Here is a 25,781-nt window from a genome sequence, read left to right on the forward strand (position 1 = left end):
CCCTGTGATCAAGTGACCTCCCTGTGGCTCCTGCGTCACCACACTCTCCCGGTTTTTCTTCTGCCTCTGGCTACTTCTCAGTCCTTTCCCTGGGTTTTCTTTCTCTGTTGACCTTAAATGTGTTTCTCAAGGCCCTGTCTTGGTCCATTGTCCTCTCCCTCCGTCAGTACAGGGCCATCCCCTCTGCTTCTGTGGCCTCAATTACCATCCACAAACTGATGGTTTCCAGAGAATCTCCATGTTGGCTTTCTCTCATGCTCTCCAGACCATCTATCCGGTCACCCACCGACATTTCCACCCCATCCCCAAACTGAACTCCTCTCCTCGCAACCCTGTCCTTCTCCCCGGTTTGCCCCATCTCGCCCTGCACAGAGCCCTTCGTGACCAGCTGCTGCCCTCTCTCCAGACTCCTCTCCCACTGCCCCGTGCGAGCCCGGCCGGGCTGAGCTCCCCGGAGGGTCCCTAGGCACACGTGCTCTCTCTGCACATATTTCTCCTCCTGCCTGGAATGCTGTCCACCGCAGCCCCCCCATCACTCCCCCCCCCCCAAATAACTTGACTAATTCCTGCTTAGCAGACATTCCTTTCAATATTGCCTTTTCTAGAAAAATAAGGTTTTTTTTTTTAAATAAGCAAAACATGTACTTCTTCCAATTGTTTTGTGTCTAAGTAAAGCTATAACCTAATACAAAAACATTTTCATAAACACCTGGATACATATGAAGTTTCTTTTCTCTTTAGACTTCAACTCTTTCAATCACTAGCTAAACCTTGTCTTTTGTTTTGTTTTGTTTTGTTTTGTTTTCTCTCACATCCAAGAGCAAAAGCCCCAGGCCTGATTCACAGGTTTAAAGTTATTCTTGACCCATCTCTGTTGTGGGCAGTGGCCTCTCTTTGCTACTGTTGACTCTTAAGAGCTCACTAAGTCAGCAATCAAGGTCAAGAGGGACTGTCTCCTCCCCATGACTGTGGCTTCCTGCAGCCCTGAGAACGCTGTTTCATTCTCTTTTATGATCACAGCACAAAGGGTGGGGAAAAGGCTGCATCTTTGTCTGCCTACCGTCCCTTTAACAGACTCTGTTCTAGTCCAGAAGACATTACTCTTGGGGAATCACACTGTGGGCTCAGTCTTTACCTCTTGTGTTCCATCAGAAAACCACTTACTTCCTTACTCAGATACACAAAACTTCCAGAAAACAATAGTATGGGCTATGCACTCTAGCACTATTTTATTTCATTTTTTAAAAACACAGTCATTACCCACTAAATCGATTTCTACCATACATGGATGAATTGCCATGTACAGTTTGGAAACAAAAGTATCTGTATTAATTACTCCACAGAAAAGGCTGTAAGATTATTCACAACCAAAGCTCTTCCAAAGATGTCAGAAACTGCTTTTACTTATTAAAATGGCTGTGCCTTTACTTTCCTTCTTAACATGGAAACCACATTTTGAACAGTTATACACAATTTTTAAATGGTCCCGGGAAGGGTTCAAAAAGTTAACGAACAGATATCCGTTGATTACCTATGTTTTTGCAGAAGATGAACTAAAAGCACTATTTTTGTGTGTGCGTGCTTGTATCTTTCATTACAGGACTGTGGGAATTAAACTCTCCGTTAATGTTAGTTACTGTCTGGAGTCGACCAGATGACCCAAAACAAATAACTCCGCATGTTGGACCATCTAATCTGCATCTAAGATTAGCTCTTCCAGTGGGCCCTGGAAGCTCTGCTTGCCCCGGTGCTAAGGGTGGGAGCATTTTCATGCTAAGGCAGCTTTTCCAGCAGGGGCTGTATTAGCCTTCTCCCATCTCAAGATGCCACATGATCAGATCACAATAATTGCAGGCCTAGGGCAGTGAATTAATTCTCTTATCTTTCAGACATCCTTACTCTCAGGCAAGCACTATCATGCAAGCAACTTGGCTAATCACTTGGGTCCTCTCCTCTGCTTTACCTATTCCGGCCCTGGATTTTCCCTCCTCCTCCTCCTCCGGGGGCTTTACAAAATGCTCTCAGGGGCTCCTCTCAACCGCCTCCTCGGTGGGGCTGCACCTTCTCTCCGCGGCAGGCAGGCAGGCAGGCTCCCTGTAGGTGCCTCTGGTTCTCTCCACACGAGGCTGGGCCCTTGTGGGGAAGAGGTAAGGCGTGGTTCCTGTCCTCAAAGAGATTAAAGCTTGGAGGAGGCAACCGTGCTGAGCACCGGATGGGTTGCTCTCTGGCTCCCATCCCCAACCGCCCACCGGGGCCCACCTACCCGAGCTGGACTGAGCAGAAGTCTAGGTTGGTCCCCTGCCCACAGGTGCGGTCTTATCAGGATGTGAAGACAAAACTGTGGACTCTCCAGTAATGACACCATAATGCTGAGAGTGGGGAGAAGGGAATCAGCCCCCAGAGGCGTGGGAGCCCCCAGACACAGGGCCCAGTGCCGGCCCGCAGGCCGCGAGCACCCCGGCTCAGGGTGGCCGCAGCTGCCAGGGAGACGGGGTCCGGGTGGCAGCAGGGCTAGCATTGCAGGGGTTGCTATTTGTGTCTCAGTCAGGGCTGGCCGCCTGTTCCCGGCTACTTGCCACTGGTAGGAAAGGCCACATCCGAGAGTCCTTCTGCTGCCCGGCACCCAGCGACCTCCCCGGGGAGGAGTGTTTGTTCTTTCTTTTCAGCAGCACTTGGAGGTCCTCACCAAGAATCGGGGAAGCCTGTGACCTTGGCCAGGTTCCTTTTACTTTCTTCCTCTCGGAGGCCAAGGGCGAGGGAAGCCAGGAAGTGCGGGAGACGCTTCCCTCCCACTCCTGTGACACCCAGGCCGCTGTTCCCTGTCCTGAGAATTTAGGTCTTGTTCCTCCTCTCACTGCACCCATGGCCACCACGTCCCACATGGCCCCTGTGCTGCCCACGACCGTCCTCTAATCCTCACTCCACCACCAGGCACATGCTCCTCTCTGTGCTTTACAAAGGAGGGAAAAACAAAAGATTGGAAGTGAAATCATAAGGAAAAGATGTGGGATTAAGTTAGATGTCCAGGAAGAATTTCCAGTTTGTGAGATCCTGTCAGTGTCACCTGGTCAGAAGGGTTTATCAGTCACTCCTGCCCTTTGTTCACGAGAGGGGAGCCCCAGAGAAGGAAGCCGCTGTCTCTGTGGGGACCTGGTCTCCCTGCCATCCTGCTGTGACAGCCTGGGCTCCTTGCTGGGGTACTGCGGGCCTCTTGCCGGCCTTCCTCACCTTCCCTTCCAGCCTGCTCCCTGACTTCCCCTCCACAGTAACCCCTTATCCATATGTCACCACCACCGGCATCTTCATCACCTGTCATCCCCAGCATATGCTCTACTCACCTGGCTCTGCTCAGGTGCCCGCTGCTCTCACCCCTGTCCAGACAGCTTTTTAGACCAAGCTCAAATCTCACCTCCTCTAAAGCTGTCTCTGACCATGCAGCCAAATGCCCTTTCTTTCTCCTCTGAAGTCCAGCATCCCCTACTCACTGGGCATGTGGTCCTGGACAGGTAGTGCTTGCTGGCTTTTCCATTAACTAGCAATGGCGGATGGCTGTCTGCATCCCACTGGGAAAAGGCTGGGCTCTGGGGGTCCCTTCAGCCCCTGCGTCAGCCACACTGCCTGTGCTGTGTGTCTTAACCCTTTTCCAGTTCCTTGGACTGAGTCTGATTCGTCTTTGTTACCTCTAACCACCAGCCTTTTCCCTGCCCAGCATCCAGCACTGGGACAAGAGCCAAGCTGAGCCCCAGTTAATGTTTGCTGAATGACTAGATGGGTTTTTGTGGCTCCTGAGAGGTAAATGAAAGCCGGTCAGAGCAATGGGGAAAAGTATTGTGCTTAAAAAAACACACTTGTTAGTTTCTGGCCAGTTCTAGATAGCTGTTTTGTTCTCCCTCCTCCTCCCTCTCTCTGTCTCCCCTAAGGCTGCTGGAAGCCCCAAGCAGAGACAGAGCCATAATGGAAGGTCAGGACTGAGAAGCAACTCTGCACATTTCTCAGTTGCCCAAAGTCTACTTTGAATTCTTTAACCAAAGCACACTGATTCCTATCTACAAGGAGGAAGTGCCGATGTGACCTCACTGGTGACCCTTCAGAGTTGCCTTTCCAGGTGTTGCCCCAACATGGAAGCAGGAATTCCTGTGGAAAATGTACAGGCTTGGACAAAGGGTGGAGAAGGGCCATTGGACCCCCAGATAAGGGCCCTTCGCTAAAGACATTAACATAGGTTAATGGTTAACAAAGGGAGGATTTCTCTCTGTTCCTCCTCCTTTGCCAGAGAATTCACCTTTAACCGTTGACCTTTCTGCGAGGTGTGAGATCTGAACAAAGTTGAACGCAGTCATGGATGGTTAAATACCCATCTTTGCCTTCCACCCCTGCCTCTGCCCCTCTAGTGCCTCAGAAGACAGTATTTGGACCACCTCCTAGGTTGGGTGGCTGGTGACAGAGAAAAGGCACAGAGACACACAGAAAATGAAAGTTGGAGATGGCCCTCTGGCCCTTTAGGAAGCCAGAGCCTCGGCTCTTAAAGCAAAAGAGAGTCCTGTACCAGGAAGGCCGAGCCATGCCCCTCGGGCTGAGTTTAACAGAAGGAGGCGTTCCAAATACCATACCAGAATCAGCTGTCCAACCGCTGACACTTGGTGATTGCTTCCTGCCCACTTCTCTTCAAGCCCCACCCCTGCCCCCAGGGACCTGCAGGCCCGCTGCATGTGACATTTCACATGTGCTGGCAGAATCCCCCAGCACCAGGCTTCACCGACCTCCCCCCGATTCCCCCTACACGTGTTTTATTTAGTGTAGCCCGATAGCTCGCCATCCCACCCCTCTATGTGCCTAATTGAGTTTGGGGAGAACTGACATCCAGTTGCTTCATTTGCTCAGGATTTTGTTCCATTCTGTGCTCATTTTGCTGGCCTGTTCCCATCACCTCCAGCTCCAGTTGGCCAGGACCAGCGTGCCATCTCTACTTTGATGTGTGTGACTGGTGCTCGCCTTGGGGGTGGGTTGGGGGCAGGGATTGGGCCAAGCCTACCAGGGCCCCTGCCTCCATCTGGGCAGCGGCTGGGTCCTTGGAAGGCTTGGAGAGTCTCTGGTTTCATACTTTATCCATCCCCAAGCCACTGGGAGCTGCATCTGAGCATGCAGCTCATGCATCTGAGCACGTCTCCATGATCCTTCCCTAAGCAGCCCAGCCCCACTGCCAAGCAGCTCGGAACTGCAGGCCTGGTTTCTACATTCATGGAGCCCGGGAGGAAGAAGGAAAGCCTAGGGCCTGCCCAGGTGCTGGCTGTGCCTCCACGTCCTTCCCCACTCCCGCTCCCCTGCAGGAATGAGGCGGGACTGGGAGGAGGATCTGGAGGAAGGATAGACCAGTTCAGGCTGGTGAGAAATAGGTAAAACCCTCCATGTGCTGTGCCTCGGAACAGACCACGAACACCCCCTGCAAAGCTCTCAGTGGTCAAACCAGATTTCAATATCTACTTCTTCTGATCTCGGCACTTGCTGCTCTCTTAAAGGTCCACGTCATGCTCCTCTTTAAAGAAATATTTTATTTTCAATACAGACACAGCCCTTGACGTAGCAGTAAAAGCCACCACCCCTGAGAGACACATGGCTGTGAAGTGTGTTGGTATGTAACTTCCTGTCTTTGCCCACGTGCAAGGCTTCACCCACTGCTCTTATTGTCCCTCAAAGGGTCGCCCCCCACCCACCCACCCACCCCTGGTGCCCAGGCTTCGGGAGGCATTGGAGCGAGGGCCAGAGGTCGGCTCAGACAGGGGGCACCTTCTGGCAGTGACTGGTTTGGGATGGGGAGGAGTTGCGGTTCTTCCCCCGACAAGAGTTTCTTTGACAACCTTGCTCCCTGCCCCCCACTTTTTAAGATGGAAGTCAAATTTTCGGATTCTGCTGTGCAGAGCAGAGAGGTCACTAGACTCTAATGCATTTACCATTGACTGCCCCTCTTGTAGTGCGTCTATTAGTGGGTAATTTGATTTGTACCTATTCATTTGCAGTCCCTGCAGGAGCCTGGAGCTGGCCCCTAGTATAATTGGTGCTGTCTCTATTTTTACATCATTAGATTAGCCCCGACTCCTGGCCACTTGTTGTCTGCGCTTGTCTGTCCATTTATACAACCTAATGTAACACAAAATTCATTACTGATCACATTACTTTCAACTCTGAAGCCAGCCTTGTGATAAACATTTGGTTAACCCCTTCCTGCCCGCGGCAGGGCTGACGGAACAAATGCACTTCCACTCGACAGGCAAATCAATATCTTAATACACCAAAGTGGAATTGCATTTCTAGATTTGTTATTCCTCCTGGAGGAGCAAATGGAAAGGCTCTTCTGAGCGAGCTGAATTGAATAATGAATAGAGCCCCGGCACCAGCAGCCAGTCTGCGGACAGAGCACAAAGGCAAACCCGGCACCCGCCCAAGCCCTTTCGTCTGGACGGGCGGCACCGTGGCAATTAATTGAGACTTGTGATGGTGGGTTCAAGATCATAGGCTGGGACCCTAAGACGGGCAACAGAGACCTTGACTCCACCGCCATTCTCTTCGCTAGGCTTGGCCTAGGACAACTGGACCAAGAACTGGGTTCATTTCCTGAAAACCTTCACTGATACGAAGGCATAGATGCCACCAAGAAATTAAATTAATTCCATTACTAAAGTTTACCATTTGCAAACAAATATACAAAATTATTCCTATTTAGAGCCAGGTCAGCAATGTTGGGGTTGGTTGTGTGCTGTGCCTGCCTCCGGGGTGAGCGTTCTTTGGCGTGGAAATGCCATGCGCACCTGAAAGCGGTCCTCAACCTCCCTCCATAGGGATGTCGGTGAGCAGCGTCTGGGGACTCCAGGCCAGGAGCTGGCCGAGAGTCTTAAAGGGACCTCAGCACAGCTTTATTTAATCTAGAAGTTCCTCATCTCCCCCGACCCTGGTTCTCCCCTCTGCAGCCCCCATCTGTCTCTGGGTAGCATCCTTACCCACTATAAGGCATTAACTTGCAGGATAGTTCGTTTCGAAAGGAATCATACCCTGACTTACTAAGAAACTCTCATAAAGCCTACACCACCAAGATTGGAAAAATAGACATCGAGGAAGTAGAATGGAACCCATTACTATGAAAGTCATAAAGCCCTAAGTAAAAAGAGGCCATAAACTGAAGATACTCAGTTGGGAAGGGAAGCTGGAAAAGGCAGCCCATCTAGGGGATGTTCTGCTTAAATTGGGGACGTCCTGAGCAGGGGGCCAAGTAGAGGCACCTGAGTTTCTGGTGAGTGGGCCTCCTTTCTTTTGAGCAGGCCACCCTCCCTCCCCAAGGCCTGCACCCTGGACTCTGCTGCCTGTTAACCCGTTCAGAGCCCTGACAGACCAAAAATGACCAGCCATCCTGTGGGCTGTGGAGGCCCGGGGGATGCCTGGAGAGGGCTCACATGCCGCTCCTGGCCTTCTCCATTCCCCGCGCTCTCTCGGGCCTCCCTCCTGCGTGCGTGGGGGCGGACAGGCTGCTTCACCCTGTCCTGACTGTGGCAAGTGCCATTTCCCTGTAGGGCCAGGCCAGAGGCTCTCCAGTGCTCCCAGGGGTCCCTTGGCAGGGCGTTCCAAGATCCCGCACATCTAGGCAGTGGAAGGAGGATGCTGGTGTGTCCCTGAGCTGTGTCCCCGGGGCCACACACCTCCCCACCCCTGCCCAGCCCTCAGTGCACTAACTTGCTCGGTCACAGCGAGCCTGCTGCTTTGGTCTCAGCTGTTAATCCTCTCAGGTGGGTAAGTGGGACAGTGGGGTAGGGGGCTCCGGGCATCCCACAGGGGCCTCACCCCCGTCAGCCCTAGGAAACAGATCCGAGTACAGGCCTTTCCTGTTCAGACTAGGACAGACCAGCGGTGGGGAGGAGAGTGGGTCAGCCGGTGGAATGAGAGACTGTGATTTCTTAACCTTGATGGAAGGGGGAAAGCCACATCTTACCAAACTCTTCCGCTGCATCGGAGAGAATTTAATTACGTTTGGACATTTGAATGAGAACCAGATGTGGCTCCAGCCCATCAGGCCAGCCGTGTTCAAGGAGCAGCGTCTCTCCTGTGGTCCGCAGGCCTCTGCGCCGTCTCCCAGCCCCGGAGGGCGGCTTGGGCGGGGTCTTGCCAGCTTCAAGGAGCTGGACTTGGGGAGACAGGCAGGTCGCGGCCGGCTGCCAGACACCTGGTTCCACGGGACGGTTTCCAAGCCCTGGGTCCTCCTCAGAGCCAACATGAGTGGGCACATTAGCGGGCCCTCGTTAGCACCCACGTCGGCCCCACGTACAGATGCACACAAAGGAGTCCCGTTGCAGGCCCTGGCTAGGCATCCTCTGCCGCCACGCTGCCCCCTCCCTCAGGTGACCTCGGATGGCATCTGCCACAGCTCTGCCCCTGGTGTCTGGCCTGGAGCGAGAGGACAGTTCAGACCCTCCTGGGTGAGGGCCGCTTCTCCAGGGCCCTCTGCCTGCTGAACCGTCAGAGGTGGCAACGTCTGTTCTCTAAGCAGGACCCTGCTGCGGTAAACGCAGCCTTTCCTACGCGATCCATGCAGTGCGTGTCCTGCTTCTTGAAGCACCTTAACATCCTTTTCTCTCTGGAGCCTCACACGCCCCAGTGAGGTCGCCAGAGCAGCCCCTCCCCTCCTGCCTGACAGATGGGGAAGCAGATGAGAAGTGAAGCTACTTGCCCAGGTCATTCGGCACGTCTGCGGCACAACTGGGGCTAAAGCGAGTTCTTGGCCTCCTCCTCCTCCCTGCCATCCACAGGGAGTTTCAGCTCAAGGCTACTCCTACATCTGGCTGATCTCAGGCAGGGTTTCAGCCAGATTTATCAAATAACTCAAAACCGGGGACACGTGAGCCGGGTCAGCTCAGCCTTTGCTGTCCCCATGTAATGTGCTGTGACAGGACATGTTTAAATTTAGACTGATGGAGTGGCACTGAGAGGGCCCCTGCACATGGGGTACTGGTGGAGGTGGCCTGGGGGCCTGGGCTGGCTCTCTTTTCCTCTGAAGCCGAGACTTGGGAGGGCTTGGGTAACATGGGTTTCCTGGGCGTCGGGTGTGGCAGCCTTTCTGGTCTTTCCCTGACTGGGATCAGTGCTGCATCGTGGTTGTTGTAGGAGGCACCTGGGGGAAGGCTTCAGTCCCCAGACAGGCCAGGGCATCCTCTGGTTCACTGATACCCCACCTGAGGCTGGGGAGAAATCTGGGACTGGGCTGTGAGCTGTTCTGCCTGGAACTTAGATGCTCGGCTCCCTGCCCCCTCAACACACACACACACACACACACACACACACACACACACACAGAGCCGGCTCCAGGGGAGAGGGGGTGGAGGATGCCTTTTGAACATGGGCCCTTCCTCGTTCTTCAGACCTTGGTCCCTCCCCTTCTCTTTTCTTCTTTTTTTGTTTTTTTATTTGGCGGGGGAAGGTAATTAGGTTGGTTGGTTGGTTTGTTATTTGATGGAGGTACTGGGGACTGAACCCAGGACCGTGTGCATGCGAGCACGCACTCTACCACTGAGCTATACCTTCCCCCTCTCTTTTCTTCTTTTATTCTCCCTTCCCCAACATCCCGGCATGCTCCTCTCCTGTCGTCCCCACTGGGCCCACCAGGAGTTCTGGGATTTTGCCTGCCCCTGTGCCCCTACCTCATGATATTAATGTCAGACTGGCTTAATGTCAGGCATAGGTTTCCAGGGGCCTGAGAACCTTTCCTATGGGAGGGAAGGGGTGATGGGGAAGAAAGGTGATGTGGGTCCCCTGGTTTTTCTGGGTGGACCCAAAGGCACAGAGAGGGCTATCTGCTTGCCGGTCTCCTCAACCATCCTTCCCAGGTATTGGTCCCTACTTTCACCTTCCGGGGGCCAGTGGATGCCCGGGAGGGTCTGAGGTCTCCCTTAGGCCTCAGGTCTCCCCCTAAACCCTGAGGTTATTAGGCACCTCTGCGTGGCCAAGGGAAACAATTTAAAGTACCTGAGCCAAGAGCATCGGATGTTTGCCCTTGATGTTTGGAGCTGGGGGCAGGGAGCAAGTGTGAGGGGCAAGGTAGGTCATGTGGCCTTGGCCTCATCCTGCAAAGATATTCCGGGTCTCAGTACCTGTGGACGGGAGTCAGGAACAAGAGCTGGGCAAGGAGATAAGAAAGCGTATTTGTGGGAGCCCTGTGGGTTGGAAGAGACTCCTGCCGGGAAGGAAGACACGTGCCTGCCCACCGGCTGCGGGGCTCAGGCGGATGGCACAAGCTCTCAGGACTTCCAGGCTGAGGGTGCACAGAGCTGACCAGAAGTCAGTGGCTGAGCAGGCTGGAGCTCTGTGCTCAGACACTGGGGTGAAGCCCCGGGGATACCCAGGCCAGAGTTAGCCATCTTCTCGTCCACTCCCTCATTCTACCACCCAGACCAGGATTCCTGCTATCTGAACGTGGAGGGGCACCCTCAGCTCCTCAGCTTCGGGAAACTGCTCTCCTTCCTTCCACAAGCACGCCCGGGAGGGGAACAAAACCTTTGCTGGAGGAGAAAGGTGATACCTTCTCAGCCCGCTCCCCCCAGCCCCCATCCTTCCAAGACCTGGTGCTGGTGGACAAAGAGGATCCCTGCTCTGTTGGCATCTCTGCAGGCTCTGAAGCCTAAGGGAGGTGCCTGAGGATGAGGGGAGCCGACACCGCAGGGCTGAGAGCGAGGAAGAGGGAAGGTGCAGAGGAGCCGGGCAGCCTCAGGTGGCTGCGTCGTCGGGTATAAAGAAAATCAAGGCCTCCCTACAGGCTTCCTCTTTTAACTGCTTCCCCTTTTAACCTCCTAAAAAGTGCCCAGGGACTCAAGCTGGCTCCAACCCAGAGTGTGATCTCTGACAGAGCTGTCAGGGTTTCTAGAAGCAATCTCAGCCGACTCCATTTCTGTCTCCCTGAAGAGACGTCCACCTCCCTGAGCCACCTCGGGAAAAGAGAATGATGTGAGACAAGCATCCCACAGCTGTGTCCCCCAGGCCCACCCTCTAGTTGGCATCCTGACCATCTCTGCGGGTTCCAGCGCCAGAAAGCTGCCAACCTGCTGAGCCCCACGGGATGCAGTCGAGCCCCTCACCTCCTGAGCACCTCTCTCTCCAAGCCCCAGTTTGCATAGCTGGTCCCAGGCCCTTGTTGGCAGGCCCCTTGCTGACTAAGCCAATGGCTGGGGGCAGACCCCATTTGGACCCCTTTGCTGAACCTGCTGCAGGCCTGTGGTCCCCTGGTCTCCTCTCTGTATATCCCCTGCCGAGAAGATGCTAAAACTCTCTAAACTCCTGGTCTGAGGACCCTCTTCCCCGACCCCCAACTCCTTCCCCCACCCCAACCTCACTCCCCAGCCAAGAATCCTCATAGCAGAGGGGGATTAAAACTGTTTCTGTTAGCACACCCCCTCTGAGCCAGGCACTGGGCAAGATGGGGCAGTTTGACTTGCTGCTCTGTGCTCTGGGGCCACCCAGTCCCCTGGGTACCACTGAGCCCATTCCAGACAGGGGGCTTAACCACAGGCCTGGCTGAGGGGGGTTGGGAGGGACTGGGAGGTGGACGCAGGAGGGAAAAAAAATCAATGCACGTCAACAGGGTTGGAAATTTATTTTCCAGCTTGGAAGAGGGTATTTACAAAGAGGCAAGGAGGAAAATGAAAAGCTGTAAACACATATCTGCCATCTTCCTCTTCGGGCCATTTCTTGATTAAAAAGAAAATATTTCCCAAGGTCCAGCTGGGGGGAGGTGCAAAGCGGTGGGGGCCTGGATGGCCAACGCCTGCTGGGCAGGGAAGATGGAGAGGGATCCTGAGATCCTGATACAACTGCAACAGTAAGAGGAATTCATTTGCTGACGGGAAGCTTTCAGCACTTTGGGATGCAGTCTACATGCATTATTTAATTTAATTCTACAACCGAGCTAGGAAACAAACCCTGTTATCCTCCTGGGCAGGAAACTGAGGCACAGAGAGTGAGGAACTTGCCCAGAGTCTCCCAGGGAGCAGGGGCCACAGCCTGGGCTCTTAACCTCTTCCCTAACCTGCCTCCCCACCCTGGGCAGACCCCGCCCCTCCCCTCCTCTCAGGCCCTGAGGCTGAGGGGTGGGGTGGGGGGCATTCTCCCTTGTCTCTGCTGGAAGAGTACCCCCCCTGAGGTCTAATCCCACTCCCACCAGGCCGCCTGGGTGGGTAGTGGGACGGGGTCTGCGGCTGCAGCCAGGGCCCCGTAAATGTGCTCTGCTAATCCCTTTAATAAGCAGCATTGTGAGGCTCTGAGTGTGCAGGGCAGCGCTGGCTGGAGCCTTCGCGCACACCAGAGGGGCCCCACACTTCATGCCGCTCCTTTTGTGGCAAGGGAAGTGCCAGGGCCGCCTGGGGGCTGAACCAGGGGTCCCAGGGACCCTCCTCCCAAACACACCCAGTGCACCTCCCTCACTGACCGCACTAGGTCCCAGACACAGGCCTCCCTCGGAGTCCTGAGACTTGGGCTGGCCGTGATGCCCCAGAAGCCAGAGGGGCTTCGCTCAGGGTCTCTGATTGGCCAGCCACCTCCGCTGCCATCTGGCCTGGAGGAGGCGTGGAGAAGGTCAAGCCCAAGGTAGGACTTCACTCCTGACCCTCCCCCTGGGCTCCCCTGCCTTCCTGGGCTCCCCTAGTTCTCCCCAGAGCTCACACAGGCCCCGTGTCCTTGGCATTTCCCAACCCCCACCCCAGGATGGAAGAGCCAAGACCACAGGGCTTAGTAAAGTGACTGATGTGTGAAGAGAGACCTTCATCCAGTCTGTCCCCAGAAGTCCCTGCCTTGCCAAGTATAGGGGTAGGCGTACCCAGGGGAGAGGACGGTCCTAGGGAGAAGAACCTTAAGGGTGAAACAGCCTTGGGGACCGGGACTCTGGAGGGAAAGGCCAGAAAGAGGGGCTTCCTCGTGCCCTGCCCCCTCCTGCGAGTGTCCCCTCCCGCCTCATCCCCTGCCTCTCCCACGTGGAGCCCTGCCCCACTCATGCTCCCAGGAGCCCATCTCTGCTGCTCCTGTCTTTACAAAGGGGCCACAGTATCCTGCTGGGGGCTGAGGGGCCGGGGTGATGGTGGGGTGAAGGACGGAAGAGGGGCGTGCCCTCATCCTGTGTGGCCCGGCCCAAGAGGGGGGCTCCTGCCTCCTCACATACTCCCTGGGTCTCTGTTGGATCCATGCCCAGGGAACCAGGGTCGCTTCTCCCCAGCAAGGCCAGCCACCTCTCTGCCCTCTCTGACACCTTTGAATTTTGCCAGGCTCCATACTGAGTGAGGGCAACATAAGAGCTGAGCTTTTTCATTCTTTTCCTTATTTCACAAGAGCCATGGCTCATTAGTTGTGGCTCATTCCATTGTCCCCCTGTCCCCTGTGGCTTGCCCATCCTGTGCCATGGCACAGAGGGGCAGCTGTGGGTAGCAGGCCCATTTTCCAAAAAGAGCCAGCAGGGACTGGGTGGACACAGCCGGCGGTGGGCCTGGGAGCCAGCCTTAGTGATGCCGGGAGTTGCCGCATCTCCGTCTGGGGCCTGCACCAGCGCAGTTCTCTCTTGGAGGTTGCAGACGCAGGGCCGCTGGCTTCCTGCTCTCTAGTTTGGCTGTCTGCAAGACAGGGTGACCAGCATCTACCTCCCAGGCGCACAGAGGTGCTGGGGAATGTGAGGTCACAGTGAGATGTTCTGTCTGAGTTCGGATGCCTCTCCAGGAGCCACTCCTCATCCCCTACCTTACTCTGAGGTCTGGCGAGCAGCCTCCTGTAGAGTGTGCCTTTTCCCACGGACCAGAATCCACTTACTTCCACTGCGTGGGGAGGCCACTGGGATGCTAGTCCCCCCCCCCCCCCGAGCCCCCAGCTCTGTCTCCTGCAGCCCTGGCAGGTGTCTGGTGGACCTTCCCTATGAGTCCAGCTCAGCTGCAGAAGCCCAATTCAGAGCCGGGGATCTTAGGAATGGCAGGGAGGGCAGCAGCCAGAAGCTGGGCCACTGAGTCAAGATGTTCGGAGGCGGCCCTGAAAACTCGGCAGCCTTTCTCGGTCTCCTCCTTCTCCTGGCATCCCGCCTGCATGGGGCGCCATCCGGCACTGCATGGGCCAGAGGCCCCTTCTCCCCCCCTTCCCACAGCTGCTCCTCCTGCTCCGTGTGCAGTTCTTCCCCTCCCCCATCGCCCCGGCGCCGAAGGGGGTCTCGGCTCTGTCCCAACATTTCCGTCTCTGGGACCCCCAAGACTGGCCCCTACACATGCATGTCACTGCAGAATTCTGCTGCAAGCTCCCCCTCCTCCCCACGCCTCCCGATTCCCTCTCCACCTGCTTGCAGAGATCAGTGTTCTTCTCCACCATTGTCCAGATCTTTTCCCAAAAGATTCCTCAATGCTTTTCTTTTCACAAGGGAAAAAAAAAGGAAAAAAAAAACAATGCCAACAGCCCAGCGTCCGTGAGCAACCCAACAGTAACAAAGCGTGTGTTCGGGATGGAGGAAGGTAAGGCCACACACTTCCGTTTGCCGCTTGCTCCGAGGGCTGGGCAGCCGGGGGGCCTGAAAGGGGACCGTGTGTGCACCCCTCCACATCCACGTCCACTTCCGCTTCCGCACACACTCGTTGTCCTGTCTCAGTGAGAAGAGAAAGGGGGTTGACAGAGGCATGTAGGGAAGCACCCAGGACCAGCCAGGCCCCTGATTCTTTTACTGGTAGTCATGCTGCAGAAGTCCCTCATCTCCTTACCACGTCACTCACTCATTCATTCATTTGAGAAATGTTTTCTGAGCATCAGCTACTTTCTAGGCCCTGTGGTTGGCACTAGGGAATGCAGAGATAAAGCACCAAGCTGATCCCTGAGGGACGGTCCCCCTGGATGGGGACATGCGTGTGGGCGGAGAGCGCACCACGTGCTTGAGGGCCCAGGGCAGGAGCTAGTATAGAGCGCAGTGGGGCCTGCGTCAAAACAGCCCAGGCTCATGGAGGAGTGGATGCTTGTGCTAAGCTTGGAAGATGAGTGGGCGTTCTGGGGGCCAAGGGAGACTTTTCAGTCAGAAGGAGTTGCACGAGCACAGACCTAGAGGCCTAAAGCAGCCTGGAGAGCCCCCCAAACTGCCCAAGTTCATTACTTTGGTCCCTCAAATCCGGTAACAGGTGACGTTAGGGAGGTGGGGCCTTGGCGGGGGTGGCGGTGGGTCGTGGAAGGCTGTTTGATAGTGCTGAGGAGTTTAGACCTTATCCTGAGGACCATTCAAAGTCGATGAAGGTTTTTAAGCAGAGGAAGCGCAAGGGGAGGTTTGTGCAGCAGACAGGCCACTGTGGCTTCAGGATGGAGGTCGGGAGCCCAGCAGGGAGCTTTTGAGACTATCCGGACGGGAAGCGCAGGCCTAACCCCAGCAGCGGCCATGGGAGTGGAGAGGAAGGAAAAGGCTGGGGGAGACGTCCGTCCATCCATCTGTCCGGGAGATAAATTCAGCAGAGCTTGGTCAGCCTGGGATATGGGGGCGAGGGAGAGCCCACCCCCTTCCCTCTTACCCCAGGCCTCATTGGTGAAGACAGAGTATTAACAGGACAGTTCAGGCTCTACCTGGCCCCCAAAAGCAGCAAACTCATCTTGTCAGCCCCTTTGGCCACTGCCCCTGCACTGTCACACGATGGGACTCGTGAGATGGGGGTCACTGGGCTGCTGCGGGGGTCGCTGTGGGCCTGTGCTGGGGGGCAGCGGGGGTGCCGCGCTTGGTCCCAGGCTCCCGTCTCCTCAGCTTCCTTGGCAGCGTGGATGTGCTGGCACTTTGCATCAAGGTCGTTAGGCCTGTCCCCCAGCTCTGGAGAGAGGCCAACCTTCCCCATGCTAGGGGCCTTTTCTGCTCCTTCATCTGGGGCTTTCTTCCTTGGGCCTGGTGTCCAGGGCCTCAGGAAGCCCCTGCTGGTCTTGCTCCTGCCCGTGCTCCTCTCTCCTGCCCTCCTGGCCCTGCTGTCAGCGCCCCCTAGTGCTGGGTTGGCCTGCGTGAAGGCAAGGGCCTCTGAAATCGGTGGGGCCTCGGAGATCTCCCACAGATTCCTTGGCTGGCTTGTGGGGAAAGAGGTGTGTGGAGGGAGCTTTCTTGGAGCCTGCAGCTTCCATACAGAAATCCCAGGGTCTATTCTTTGCTTTCCTGCCCCGTCCCTCTCGGCACACTGGCCTGTACCCCTGAATGAGGGTGAGACTGGAGAGTAAGTGGGAAAGGAAAGAGCCCACCTGGTGGCCTTGTCTTCTGTCCACATCTCTGTAATTCTCGACATGGCTCAGAGTCGGGCCCAGCAGGGCAGCCCGTGTCTCCTGGAGCTTAGGGGCCGTCTCCAGGCCCACAGCCTGTGTCCCCAGGCCCCTCCTTCCACTGCCTCGTGTCTGCTGAGAGGTTCTGGTGTCCAGGCACACCCTTCCAGCCTGGGCCCAGGCCCCAGCCATGGCCGGTGCAGCCTGAGAGCCCCTCACGCCTGGGACTGGGGGCCTGCTGTGAAGGAGGGCAGCAGGGACTCCCCCCCACCCATTCTGTGGCTGTTGCTCCCGGGCCACCAGTGCTTTGGGGGGTAGCCTGCAAGGAGCAGGGGTCAGTGGCCAGTTCCCGGCTGGCTGGTAGAGGCCAGCCCGGGAGTAAAGGCCATGACTCGTCCCCTAACAAAAGCCAGCTGTGCTGCGTGTGTGGGGCAGCAGGGGGCCTGGGTGTGGATGCCAGCTGGAGATGAAGGAGACCAGATAAGCATAACATTCGAGCATACCTTGCTGTTTCAAATGACTGCTCTGAGGCCCTGAGCTCCTGAGGCAGGCAGGCTGGACCCCATCAGCCCTGGGCAGGCATACCTTGGAGGAGAGGTTGCAGGTACCACATCTCGGCTTGGGGCGGATGTTCAGAGTTTACCCAGGGAGGTGTGTGCCCACATCTCAGAGCCCACTGGGAGGGGCTGAAAGGGGATGGGAACTGGCTGTTTTCAAAAAGCCAAGAAGTAATTATTTTTTTTCCTTGCATTCAGCATGCAAGGAAGTCTATTCCCAGCCCACCTACCCCAGTACCTGTCTTCGGTCAAGAGATGGTGAGGCAGTTGAGTAAGGTGCCCACAGTTGAGGGAGATAGAGCCAGTTGCCATATCCAAGATGGTAGCATGGCTGTGCCAGGCCCAGGGAAGGGGCAGAGGAGGGGGTGGGCGCCTCACTGCCTGCTTCCCAGGTTGACTGATCATGTACATTTTGGGGGGCCTCCAGGAGACTTCTGAGCCAAGAGGAGGGGAGGAAGGAGGTACTCAGACAAGTAGGGACCCTCTGCCCATTGGAGAAAGCCCCTCTCAAATAAGGCAATCCCTCCTGCAGGGAAACAGGCCACTTTCCAGGACGGGCCACAGATAAACCGGGGCCTGGCCAGCAGGCGGATTGTGTGGGTGAGGACAAGTGAGCACGTGCGTGGCTGAGCCGGGACAGGCAGGGCAGGAGGAGGAGACGTAGGGACAGAGCAGGCGGGGAAGCTGCAGTCCTTGCCATGTCCTGGCTTCTCCCCTCCTGCCTGGCCTGTCAGTCCAGCACAGGAGCCTCTCATGGAAGTAGGGGAGCATGCTGGCTGAGCACGAGTATGTGTGTGCAGGCGTGGGCACATGCCCCGTGTATGGCAGTGTGGTCCAGACACGTCATCAGGGCAGCCACACTTCTGGCCCAAAGGGGTTCCCACAATGAAGGAAAAACTGGGGCCTGCCGGCCAAAGGAGCTTCTCCCTCCTCCGGCTGAGCCTCCCTGTGACCTGAGGTGCCACCTGGCCCAACTCGGGAGCACGTGGGGGTCCCCCTGCGGAAGGATGTAAACGGACCCAGATTGGTGCCTGAAGGCAGGCAGTCCTGCCCAGGGTATATTCCCCACCCCTTGAGACTACACTCTGACCGGGCCCGGTCCTCTCTTCTGTCTTGCAGAACTACAGCGAGAGGGAAGCATCGAGACCCTGAGTAACAGCTCCGGCTCCACCAGCGGCAGCATCCCGAGAAACTTTGATGGCTACCGATCTCCATTGCCCACCAATGAGAGTCAGCCCCTCAGCCTCTTCCCTACCGGCTTCCCGTAGGTACCAGCAACCTGCTTCTGACTGGCCGGCCCACTCACCTGCTGGCGGGAAGGGGAGAAGCCCCCTCTGGTCCTACCCTTCAGTCTCCGCTCCTCGTTTACCGCCCACCTTCCCCAAGCCTAGTGACAACAGCAGCCCACCCTCCCTGGATTGAGAAGAGACCTTTCTCTGAAGCACCTCGGCGCAATCTGACCTCTGCCCCCCTCCGCATCAGCAGGGCTGTGGCCGAGAGAGACTCCACAGAAGCTCCGTCCCCTCCTCCATTGGCACACCATATCCTGCATTGGATCCGCTTTTGTATTTTCTAACCAAACCCTTGGGGGGCCTGGGTGGGGAGAGGGTGGATGGCCTGGCGGGCACTTTGGTCCTGAGTGGACAGCCCCAGCCCACTCCTGGCTTTGACACACGCCGCCCAGCTTCCCTTGGCCAACCTCCCCTCTGGCACAGGGTGAACTGAGGCCCAGAGTGTTATGGAAGGAAGAAGGAAGGAGAAGCCCCCTTCCTCTTTTCTTTCCCCTTTGGATCATGGAAAGGATTTGTCTTTCTTGTCTGTAAGCCCTTTTACCCTGGCCCTGTACTGTTCAGTGGAGGAAACCGTGGTTACCAAGGCCCTGTCAAAAAGTGCACGTCTTGTCCAATAAATCACGCTGCAATTGGTGTCCATCCCTGAATTGCTGGGGTCGGGTCCTCTCCAAGCACTGAGCAGAGAGTCCTGTGGGCCTGACCGTGTGTCCCTGCTCGTGACACCCCCACCTTGACGTGTGCAGCTGAGGGGGAGTCAGGAAGGGGGTCGGAAGGAGGATGTTTACTCTGGAATTGGGGTGAGGCTTGACTGAAATCCATTCTCCAACCCTCTTGCCTATTACCAGAGCCATTGAGTTCTGGGGGCTCCTCAGGCCCGGACCTACCCTGGCTGTGGCAGTCAGGGTCCGTCAGGTCCTCTGCACGTGCCTGTGGCAGCTGTGGGAAGGAGAGGCTGATGAAGACTCCGGCCTTAACTTTGGGACGGGCACCTTGTCATTCCCTCTCTTTTCAAACTCAGAAGGTGAAGGATGGTCAGGTGATGGTGGGTCTCCCATGAAACCTGGCTGGAACCTTGGATGACAAGTTCCTGATGTGGTTGCCCTCCCACCTCCCAATTCTGGACCTAAGGTGCATGGCAGGAAGGAGACGGGAGCAGCGGGAACAAAAACGGGTATTGAGCCTGAAGGAGCCGAAGGCTAGCGCCAGTCCCACCTTCCCTGAGGCCCCAGAGGGGCCTGGGAGGACTGAAGGAAACCCACTGAGCCAGGTGTGGTTGGGGGTGAAGTTTAATGTAACAGCTGCAGAAGAGCTGAGTTCGCAAACAATCAGGCTCCCCATCCAACCGTCCAGCTGGAGCCGGGGCAGCTCTGGGGCCCCTGCCCACTTCCCACACACCCCATCCCATCCTGGCACCTAAAGAGAGAGTTCATCTTCATCTTCAGTGCCTTCAACCCCACCAGTCGGGCATGCCAGGAGAAGGGGGACCTGAATCCTACTCAGCTCTGAAGGCTGAGTAGATGGCCCTGCACAGAGTGGCTGAAGCCAGTCTCTCCTGCCTGGGAACCTGTGGGGTGAGAGATCACATGCCAGAGTGAGGCATGCTGGGAACGGAAGGAGACCTGGGAACAGCCAGTGGGGGCCACTGGACGAACAGCAGCTTTTCCCATTTCAGGTGAATTGGAGACACTGATGTGCCTGGAACAGCCCTCACCCCCAGCCAGAGCAGTGTTTCAGTCAAAAGGGGACAGGGAGGGAGGGGAATGCCACCAGGCTGTCAGTGCACACTGCCTGTGGCCTGGCTCCTTGGGGATGGGTCCAGAGCCCAAGGGAGGGTACACCTCTCTGACCCCACCCTTGGGCACAAGGATGGGGCAAAGATGGAGAGCCAGGAGCGCCCTCCAGCCACGCAGGGAACCGGTTGGCAACTTAGAGTCAGGAGTCCTCCCTGGCTCAGCCCTTTCCCTCCAGGGGGTGCGAAACAGCTGTGGCCGCCTTTAGTCAGGGAAAGTGGTGGGTGTAGGGCTGGACTTGCCGGCTGAGCTTGCAGGACAATCTGGTTATTCATCTGCTCGCAGCCAGGGCAACTCTTTGAGTATGTGGGGGAAGGGGGAGGATAAGAGAGGCCAGATAAGCTGGCCCCATGGCGGCTGCCACTGGAGCTGGGGTTATCAGAGAGGCCTTGGGCCTGGCCCCCGGCTAATTGGAGAGGTTATGGACCCTGCCACAGCCTGTAATCAGCTGGAAGTGAGAGCTGGGCCCCAGGGTGGGGGACCTTACTGCCCCCTGGCCCAGGAGCAGCCAGCCTCTTGTCCTCTAGAGATAACACCCCGGGCAACCTCTGCTTCACCCCCAGCGGCCCCTGCAGACCTCCACGATGGCATCACCTAGGAGGCCATCAGAACATGCATCTAATTGTGGCCTGACCAGGTGACCTTGAGGAAGCCTGATTCTCAGTGCTACCTGCTCAGCAGGCAAATTACCATGGACTTTCTCTCAATTTGATGGAGGAAAAAGTATCTTCATGCTTTGCGAGGAGGCTGATGGCAGCTGGGGTGGCAGCTCCAGCGGGGAGGGCACTGTCTGGGCTTGACTGGAGAAATGGCCCAGTGGTCCCAAAGTAAATTCAGGCACACAGCACTCTGTCAGACATTAGGGTCGACTCCTCTGGAAGCAAGCAGAGACCAGAGCAAGCAGCTGCCAGTCTAAGATTGGAAATGGTTTCTCTCTGCTGATTTTTCTGATTTTCCCAGATCACAGAATCTTTAAACCGTGCTCTAAAATAGCACTGTTCAGTCCTCATTTTGCAGATGAGAAGCCTGAACTCTAGCGAAGCCTTGCCCAAGGTTAAGAAGTCACACAGCTAATCTGCTGGCCTTGCTGCCTCACATGCCTGGGCCAGTTCCCCGAGAGGTCTCTATTCTGTGGTGACCTCCCTGTCCTGGGCCCCTACACAATCCAAGACTCTGAGCCCACTCACTCCCATTCCCTACCCCTAAAAGCATCCAGCCCTGGCCCCTAACAGGTTTTGAAGCTGTTCCTTTGTCCCTGCGTAACTAGGAAGGCAGCCCCTTCTCGCAGACCTAGAGCTGGAAATTCTAGGGGCAGAAGAGAAGGGTGTCTTGTATTCAAAGCAAGAGCCCAGCTTGGGACAGGCTGGAGTCTCAGTATTGCCTTGCCACAGGAGCAAGTGTAGCTGGCAGGACAGCAATGACATCACCAGCTTCGAAGGAGCGGCCTTGCTCTCTTTTAAGGTCCCTGGATCCCATCCCAACTTTGCTACCGGTAGCTGTGTGGCCTCGGGTAAATTACAGCACCTCTGGGCTCATCTGTAAAGTGGGGGAGGGGAGCACACCCAGCGGAGAAGAGCAACAGGGCCGAAGCAGGCGAAGAGGAAGCTGCAAGTCAAAAAAGCAACAGGTTGGTTGGAGGCCCGGAGGCTTACAGGACAGGCCAAATAGCTCTTCAGCGGCGGCAGGGTGGAGGGGTAGGGAAAGGGAGGGCAGGTGCGGTGACGCTGGAACGGGACTATCTCGAACTGCCCCTCCCCCCAAGCTGCTCCAGAGAATCCTGGTGGTGCTCCCTGAGAAAGGGAATCAAGAGCCTGGTGAGCGCGCAGGCCAGCCCCGCCCCTCTCTCGCAGGTGGGCTGGTCCTAGGGGGTCCTTTCTATGCTTTGCCCCGTTTCTCAAGCCACATAGCATAGTGGTCTGTTCACTCTGCCACGATCCCAGTCACCCACACCCATGATCTCACACTCCTGCAGGTCCACGCACTGGCAGATTCACAGACGTGCCCCTCACTTTTGCCGACCTCTGCGGCCCAAGCGGACTGCTGCGACCCGCGGACCTCGACCCCCGAGCATAGAACAGCCTGGAGCTCCATATAGTTATGAGATCCCCAAAACTCTGGGAGAAATCATCCAAAGTCCAGCGGGGACGCGTCTTGGGTTGTTGGGCCCTGTGACCTTCAGGTGCACAGCGACGACCCTCTAGGGCCAGGGCTGTCCCGCGCCAGAGCAGCCAGGCTGGGCCTCGCTTTCGCGACAGTCTGGAAGACTGGGGACTGGACCGTATGGGCCCTACTGCCCAGGCACTTCCTGGGACCTAACCGGAAGACGTGGCCCCGCCGCGCAAGGCCAGAGCCACGACGCAGCCGGGAAGAGGTCGAGCCTCCCGCTCTCCCCGCGCCCCCCACCCCATCCCAGCCACTTGGCCCGACCCTGCGCGGGGTAATTGGGTCGGGAGGGAGGCGACGGGCGGGCGGCGACTCCAGAGAGACTGCGCGCCTGTCAGCCGCAATTTGTCTAAGTGGACGGGACAGGCCGGGCCGCTGCGGGCCGGGGTCATCGAGGCCGCGGCCCCCACCCCAGCCAGACCCGGGACCGCGGGGGAGCTGGGCCTGGCCACTAAACGGAGCTGGCTGGCGCCAAGGCTCCGGGAGGCGCGGGTCCGGCCGGGAAGCCAGGGATGGGAAGCAACTCTGTCTGTCCTTCCCTCCCCTCCTTCCTACACATACAACGCTCAAAGACCAGGAGGATGCGCCCAGTGGCACCTTCACTACTGGTCATACTCATAGGGCCACACACGTCACCCAAGCTTAGCCCGGACACACTCGTAAACGGCGCACTTAGTACTAGTCTCACGTCAGCTCCCCGCTGCCTAGACGCACATCCCCTCTGCCACACGACTATACACTCCAAGCCATCAATCCAAGCAAGAACACACAGATCCACGCCCAAGACACCGGTGGGGACCAACCCCGCAAAGTTCCCAGAATTGACCCTTGACCCTGCAAAAGGTTACGGGGCCAAGGACGGACAGGCAGCCCAGCCAGGCTCCAGACCACGTTTCCACCCGGCCCAAGCCGCCCCTGCCCGATTTCCGGGTTGCGGGAAGCACAGAGCTTACTGAGCGCGTGCAACGGGCCGGAGGCCCGAGGCCCGCGCCCGCCCGACGCCCGGGCCCTGGACGGCCCGGGAGAGGGAGGGGCGGCTGAGCGAGCGTCCCCCGCCCGTCTGCGGGGCCCGGCCGATGCGAAGTGACAGGGGCCGGAGCTTTGTTGTGGAGCCTCGGCCGCCTGGCGCCAGCCGCCCCCGCCCGTGCCCTCCCCCTCCAGCCCCAGGCGGCTCGCAAGGCGCCCCCCGGGGCCTCTTAAAGAGACACGCACTCTCAGCCCGGGGGACCCCCCAGAGGCGCCTGTTCCCGGGAAGGGGAAGAGGAGTAGACCTGGGGGGAGGGGCTGAGCGGGAGTTGGGCGCTGCACGGCGCCGCTCCGGGGCCGCCTGGGCCTCCCCTTCGCGGGTTTTCGTTGAGCCAAGGATATTCCTCACTGGAGAGTTTGGCTGGAGGGGGTGGGGGGAAGGAGGATGGAAATTCAGAATCTTAAGAGTGGACGTAGCGGAGCCTCGGGTTGGTTGCGGGAAGGCCGGGAAGGACAGACGATGGGGTCCCGGTCGGGAAAGAGCCTGTGGCCTCCGGAGGGCAGGTCGGTGGCCCAGTAGCTGGCCAGGTGGGATCGTGGTCCCCAGATGCAGCCGCTGCACCATCGCCTTAGAGTTTCTTGGACAAACAACCCGGGCCAATGTGTTTCAGACTCTCTGGGCTTTGGACCAGCTACAGTCCTTCCCCAGGAAAATGTCCAAATTACACACATTTAGGTGTACTACACGCCATTCTTTCAAGTGCGAAAGTATGTGTACACACACGACTTAGCAAATGCATGCAAAGATTCCCAGGCCTGTGCACGGATTCCTGGCTACAGAACGCTGCCCTGGCTATTGTCTGGTCACCTCACCGACTGCGCAAACCTGTCTACACACATCCCTCCCCAGGGGCAACGTCCCACCTAAGATGGAGCCGGCAGGACTTTGCCTGTGCAAAGCTGCGACGGATCCTGCCCCAGCTGCGTAGACTGCGCAGCGGGGAGTCGAAGATTCGTTCTGGACAGAGAGGAGGCACTAAGAGAGGAGCGACCCAGTCAAGAGCAAGGTCTTGAAGAAAAACTCTTTGCGGGCGGCGCCCTGCAGCGCGCTGCGTAGGGGTGTTGCGAGATCTCTAGGGTCTCCTCGGAAAAGCAGAAAAAAGGTCCAGGAGGCCAAACCATTCCAGCCGGCTCCCAACCCGCACTGCCTGGAATGATCAGGCTTTACACGCCAGGTCTGAGCGTGCAGCAACAAGATTCCCTGTGACTGGTGTGAGCGGCAAATGGGTCACTGTTGGATGTGGGCTGTATACGCCCACCACGCCAGCATAGGGCCCGCGCAGGCTGAACTCGCCCGCTCTTGTATTATTAGTTGTGCGGGCCAGAATGTCACCCGTGTCTAGTGGGTGATCCGTCATGCCTTCAGAACGCGACCGCCAGGAATCAGTCCGAGTGTCAGCGCCTGACCCTGATTCAAGGCAGGTGTGTGGCCGCTTCACTGGGCTCACGCCTTAAGTTGCGGCTCCCGCTGCGCACAGAGGGCATCACCACATTGGGCGCGAAACACACACACACACACACACACACACACACACACACACACACACACACCCAAGAGGCAGGGGTGCAATATTGGTGCTGCAGGAGAACGAAGACCGATTGCGGGGCGAAGATGGAGGTTCAACCGCAAGTGCGTGCAGACACTCAGACCCCCACACTCGTTACTGGGCACTACTGAACTTGGGAGACGTGAGCTTTCGACAGCTGGAAACAAATTCTAAGAAAGTAGCAGAGAGCGGAGAGAGGATGCCAGTGTTTAGAATGAGGGATATTTATGTCCTCTGGTACCGGATGCGGCGAAAATTCGTTGGGCCGCGGGTCAAGAATCTGGGGGCTGGATCCGCCAGTGCCGTGCCTCCCTGTGTTCGGCGGAAGGTGCGGTCACCTTTCCAGCCCAGAGGTCCGGCTCTTGGGGCTGTGGGAGAGCTCAGCTTAGGCTGGGGACGCAGACGGGTGCTGGGCTGAGTCCAGGGCTTTCCCGGAACTCCAGGTTCCTCCTGAGTCTTCCTGTGAGGGGAGGCGCGGGCTAGGGGGTCCCCGCGTTTCCCGAGTGAAAGGCCGCGTCCCGCTCCCGCCCACGCCGACCCCCACCAGGGCTCTGCCACCGCTCCACTCACCGGCTCCCGCCACCTGGGTTCCTCTCCGGGACCTCGGCAGCTGGCGCCTCCTGACTCGCCCGCCCACTGGCCTCTCTTTCCAGCACCCGCAGCCTCCCTCCGGAGCGCAGGGGCCCGGGCGGCGCCTCGGCCCGGAGCGGGGTCGGAGGCCAAGCTGGGGCGCCGGCCAGAGCTGCCGGGCCGCTGGGCGCGGGAGAAGGAGGGCGCCCCCTCTCCTCTCGGGGCCGTGTCAATGCTTTGCACTTGGGGCAGCTTGCGGCTGGGGGTCCTTCCCCAGGGCCCTGGGACCCGGGTGCCCCCCGCCTCAGGCCCTTTCGGCGGGTCGGGTCGGCCCGCCGCGCTTTCCTGCTCGGGCGCAGGCAGCCGCGGGCGCGGGCGGCGGGGTGGGGGCCGGGGCAGGGGGAGGGGTCTCGGGGCCCGCTGGCCCGTCATTGGTTAATATTTTATTCTGTTGACATGTTTTCTTACTGCTGAGGCTTCCGACACCTTCTCCCCGGCCCCCCCTCCCGGCCGGAGCTTGGCCTGAGCTGTCAAAACCCCGCCCCCGGAGACCCACAATTGGTCCAAAAAGCGTAAAATCAG

General features: G+C 57.5%; 2 protein-coding genes across 27 annotated transcripts in view; one reads left to right on the forward strand and one right to left on the reverse strand.

Annotated features, from left to right (window-relative positions):
- The window catches only part of BCAS3 (BCAS3 microtubule associated cell migration factor), a 482,829-nt gene extending 464,093 nt beyond the window's left edge, over nt 1–18,736 (forward strand). For 9 of the 20 annotated variants that reach the window (XM_074342657.1, XM_074342660.1, XM_074342663.1 and 6 more), the window contains 2 exons: nt 5,564–5,629; nt 17,931–18,736. In XM_074342657.1, coding sequence (XP_074198758.1) covers nt 5,564–5,629; nt 17,931–18,079 — 215 coding nt within the window. In that variant the 3' untranslated portion in view covers nt 18,080–18,736. Of the gene's footprint in view, nt 1–5,563; nt 5,630–14,410; nt 14,502–17,930 lie in introns of all 20 variants that reach the window. The other 11 variants (XM_074342667.1, XM_074342668.1, XM_074342672.1 and 8 more) reach the window with 3 other exon arrangements.
- LOC123615655 (uncharacterized) overlaps nt 1–25,775 on the reverse strand; it is a 44,387-nt gene extending 18,612 nt beyond the window's left edge. For 2 of the 7 annotated variants that reach the window (XR_012499457.1, XM_074342687.1), the window contains exon 1: nt 25,200–25,709. Coding sequence is in view for 5 of the 7 variants with exons in the window: in XM_074342687.1 (XP_074198788.1) it covers nt 25,200–25,631 (432 nt within the window). In the remaining 2 variants the exon portion in view is untranslated. Of the gene's footprint in view, nt 1–11,604; nt 11,841–18,721; nt 19,040–24,870; nt 25,109–25,199 lie in introns of those variants that run through there. The other 5 variants (XR_012499456.1, XM_074342686.1, XM_074342685.1 and 2 more) reach the window with 5 other exon arrangements.
- Between the last annotated feature and the right edge of the window lie 6 nt (nt 25,776–25,781).

Source organism: Camelus bactrianus, chromosome 16 (genome assembly GCF_048773025.1).
Source record: "Camelus bactrianus isolate YW-2024 breed Bactrian camel chromosome 16, ASM4877302v1, whole genome shotgun sequence".
Lineage (NCBI taxonomy): Eukaryota > Metazoa > Chordata > Mammalia > Artiodactyla > Camelidae > Camelus > Camelus bactrianus.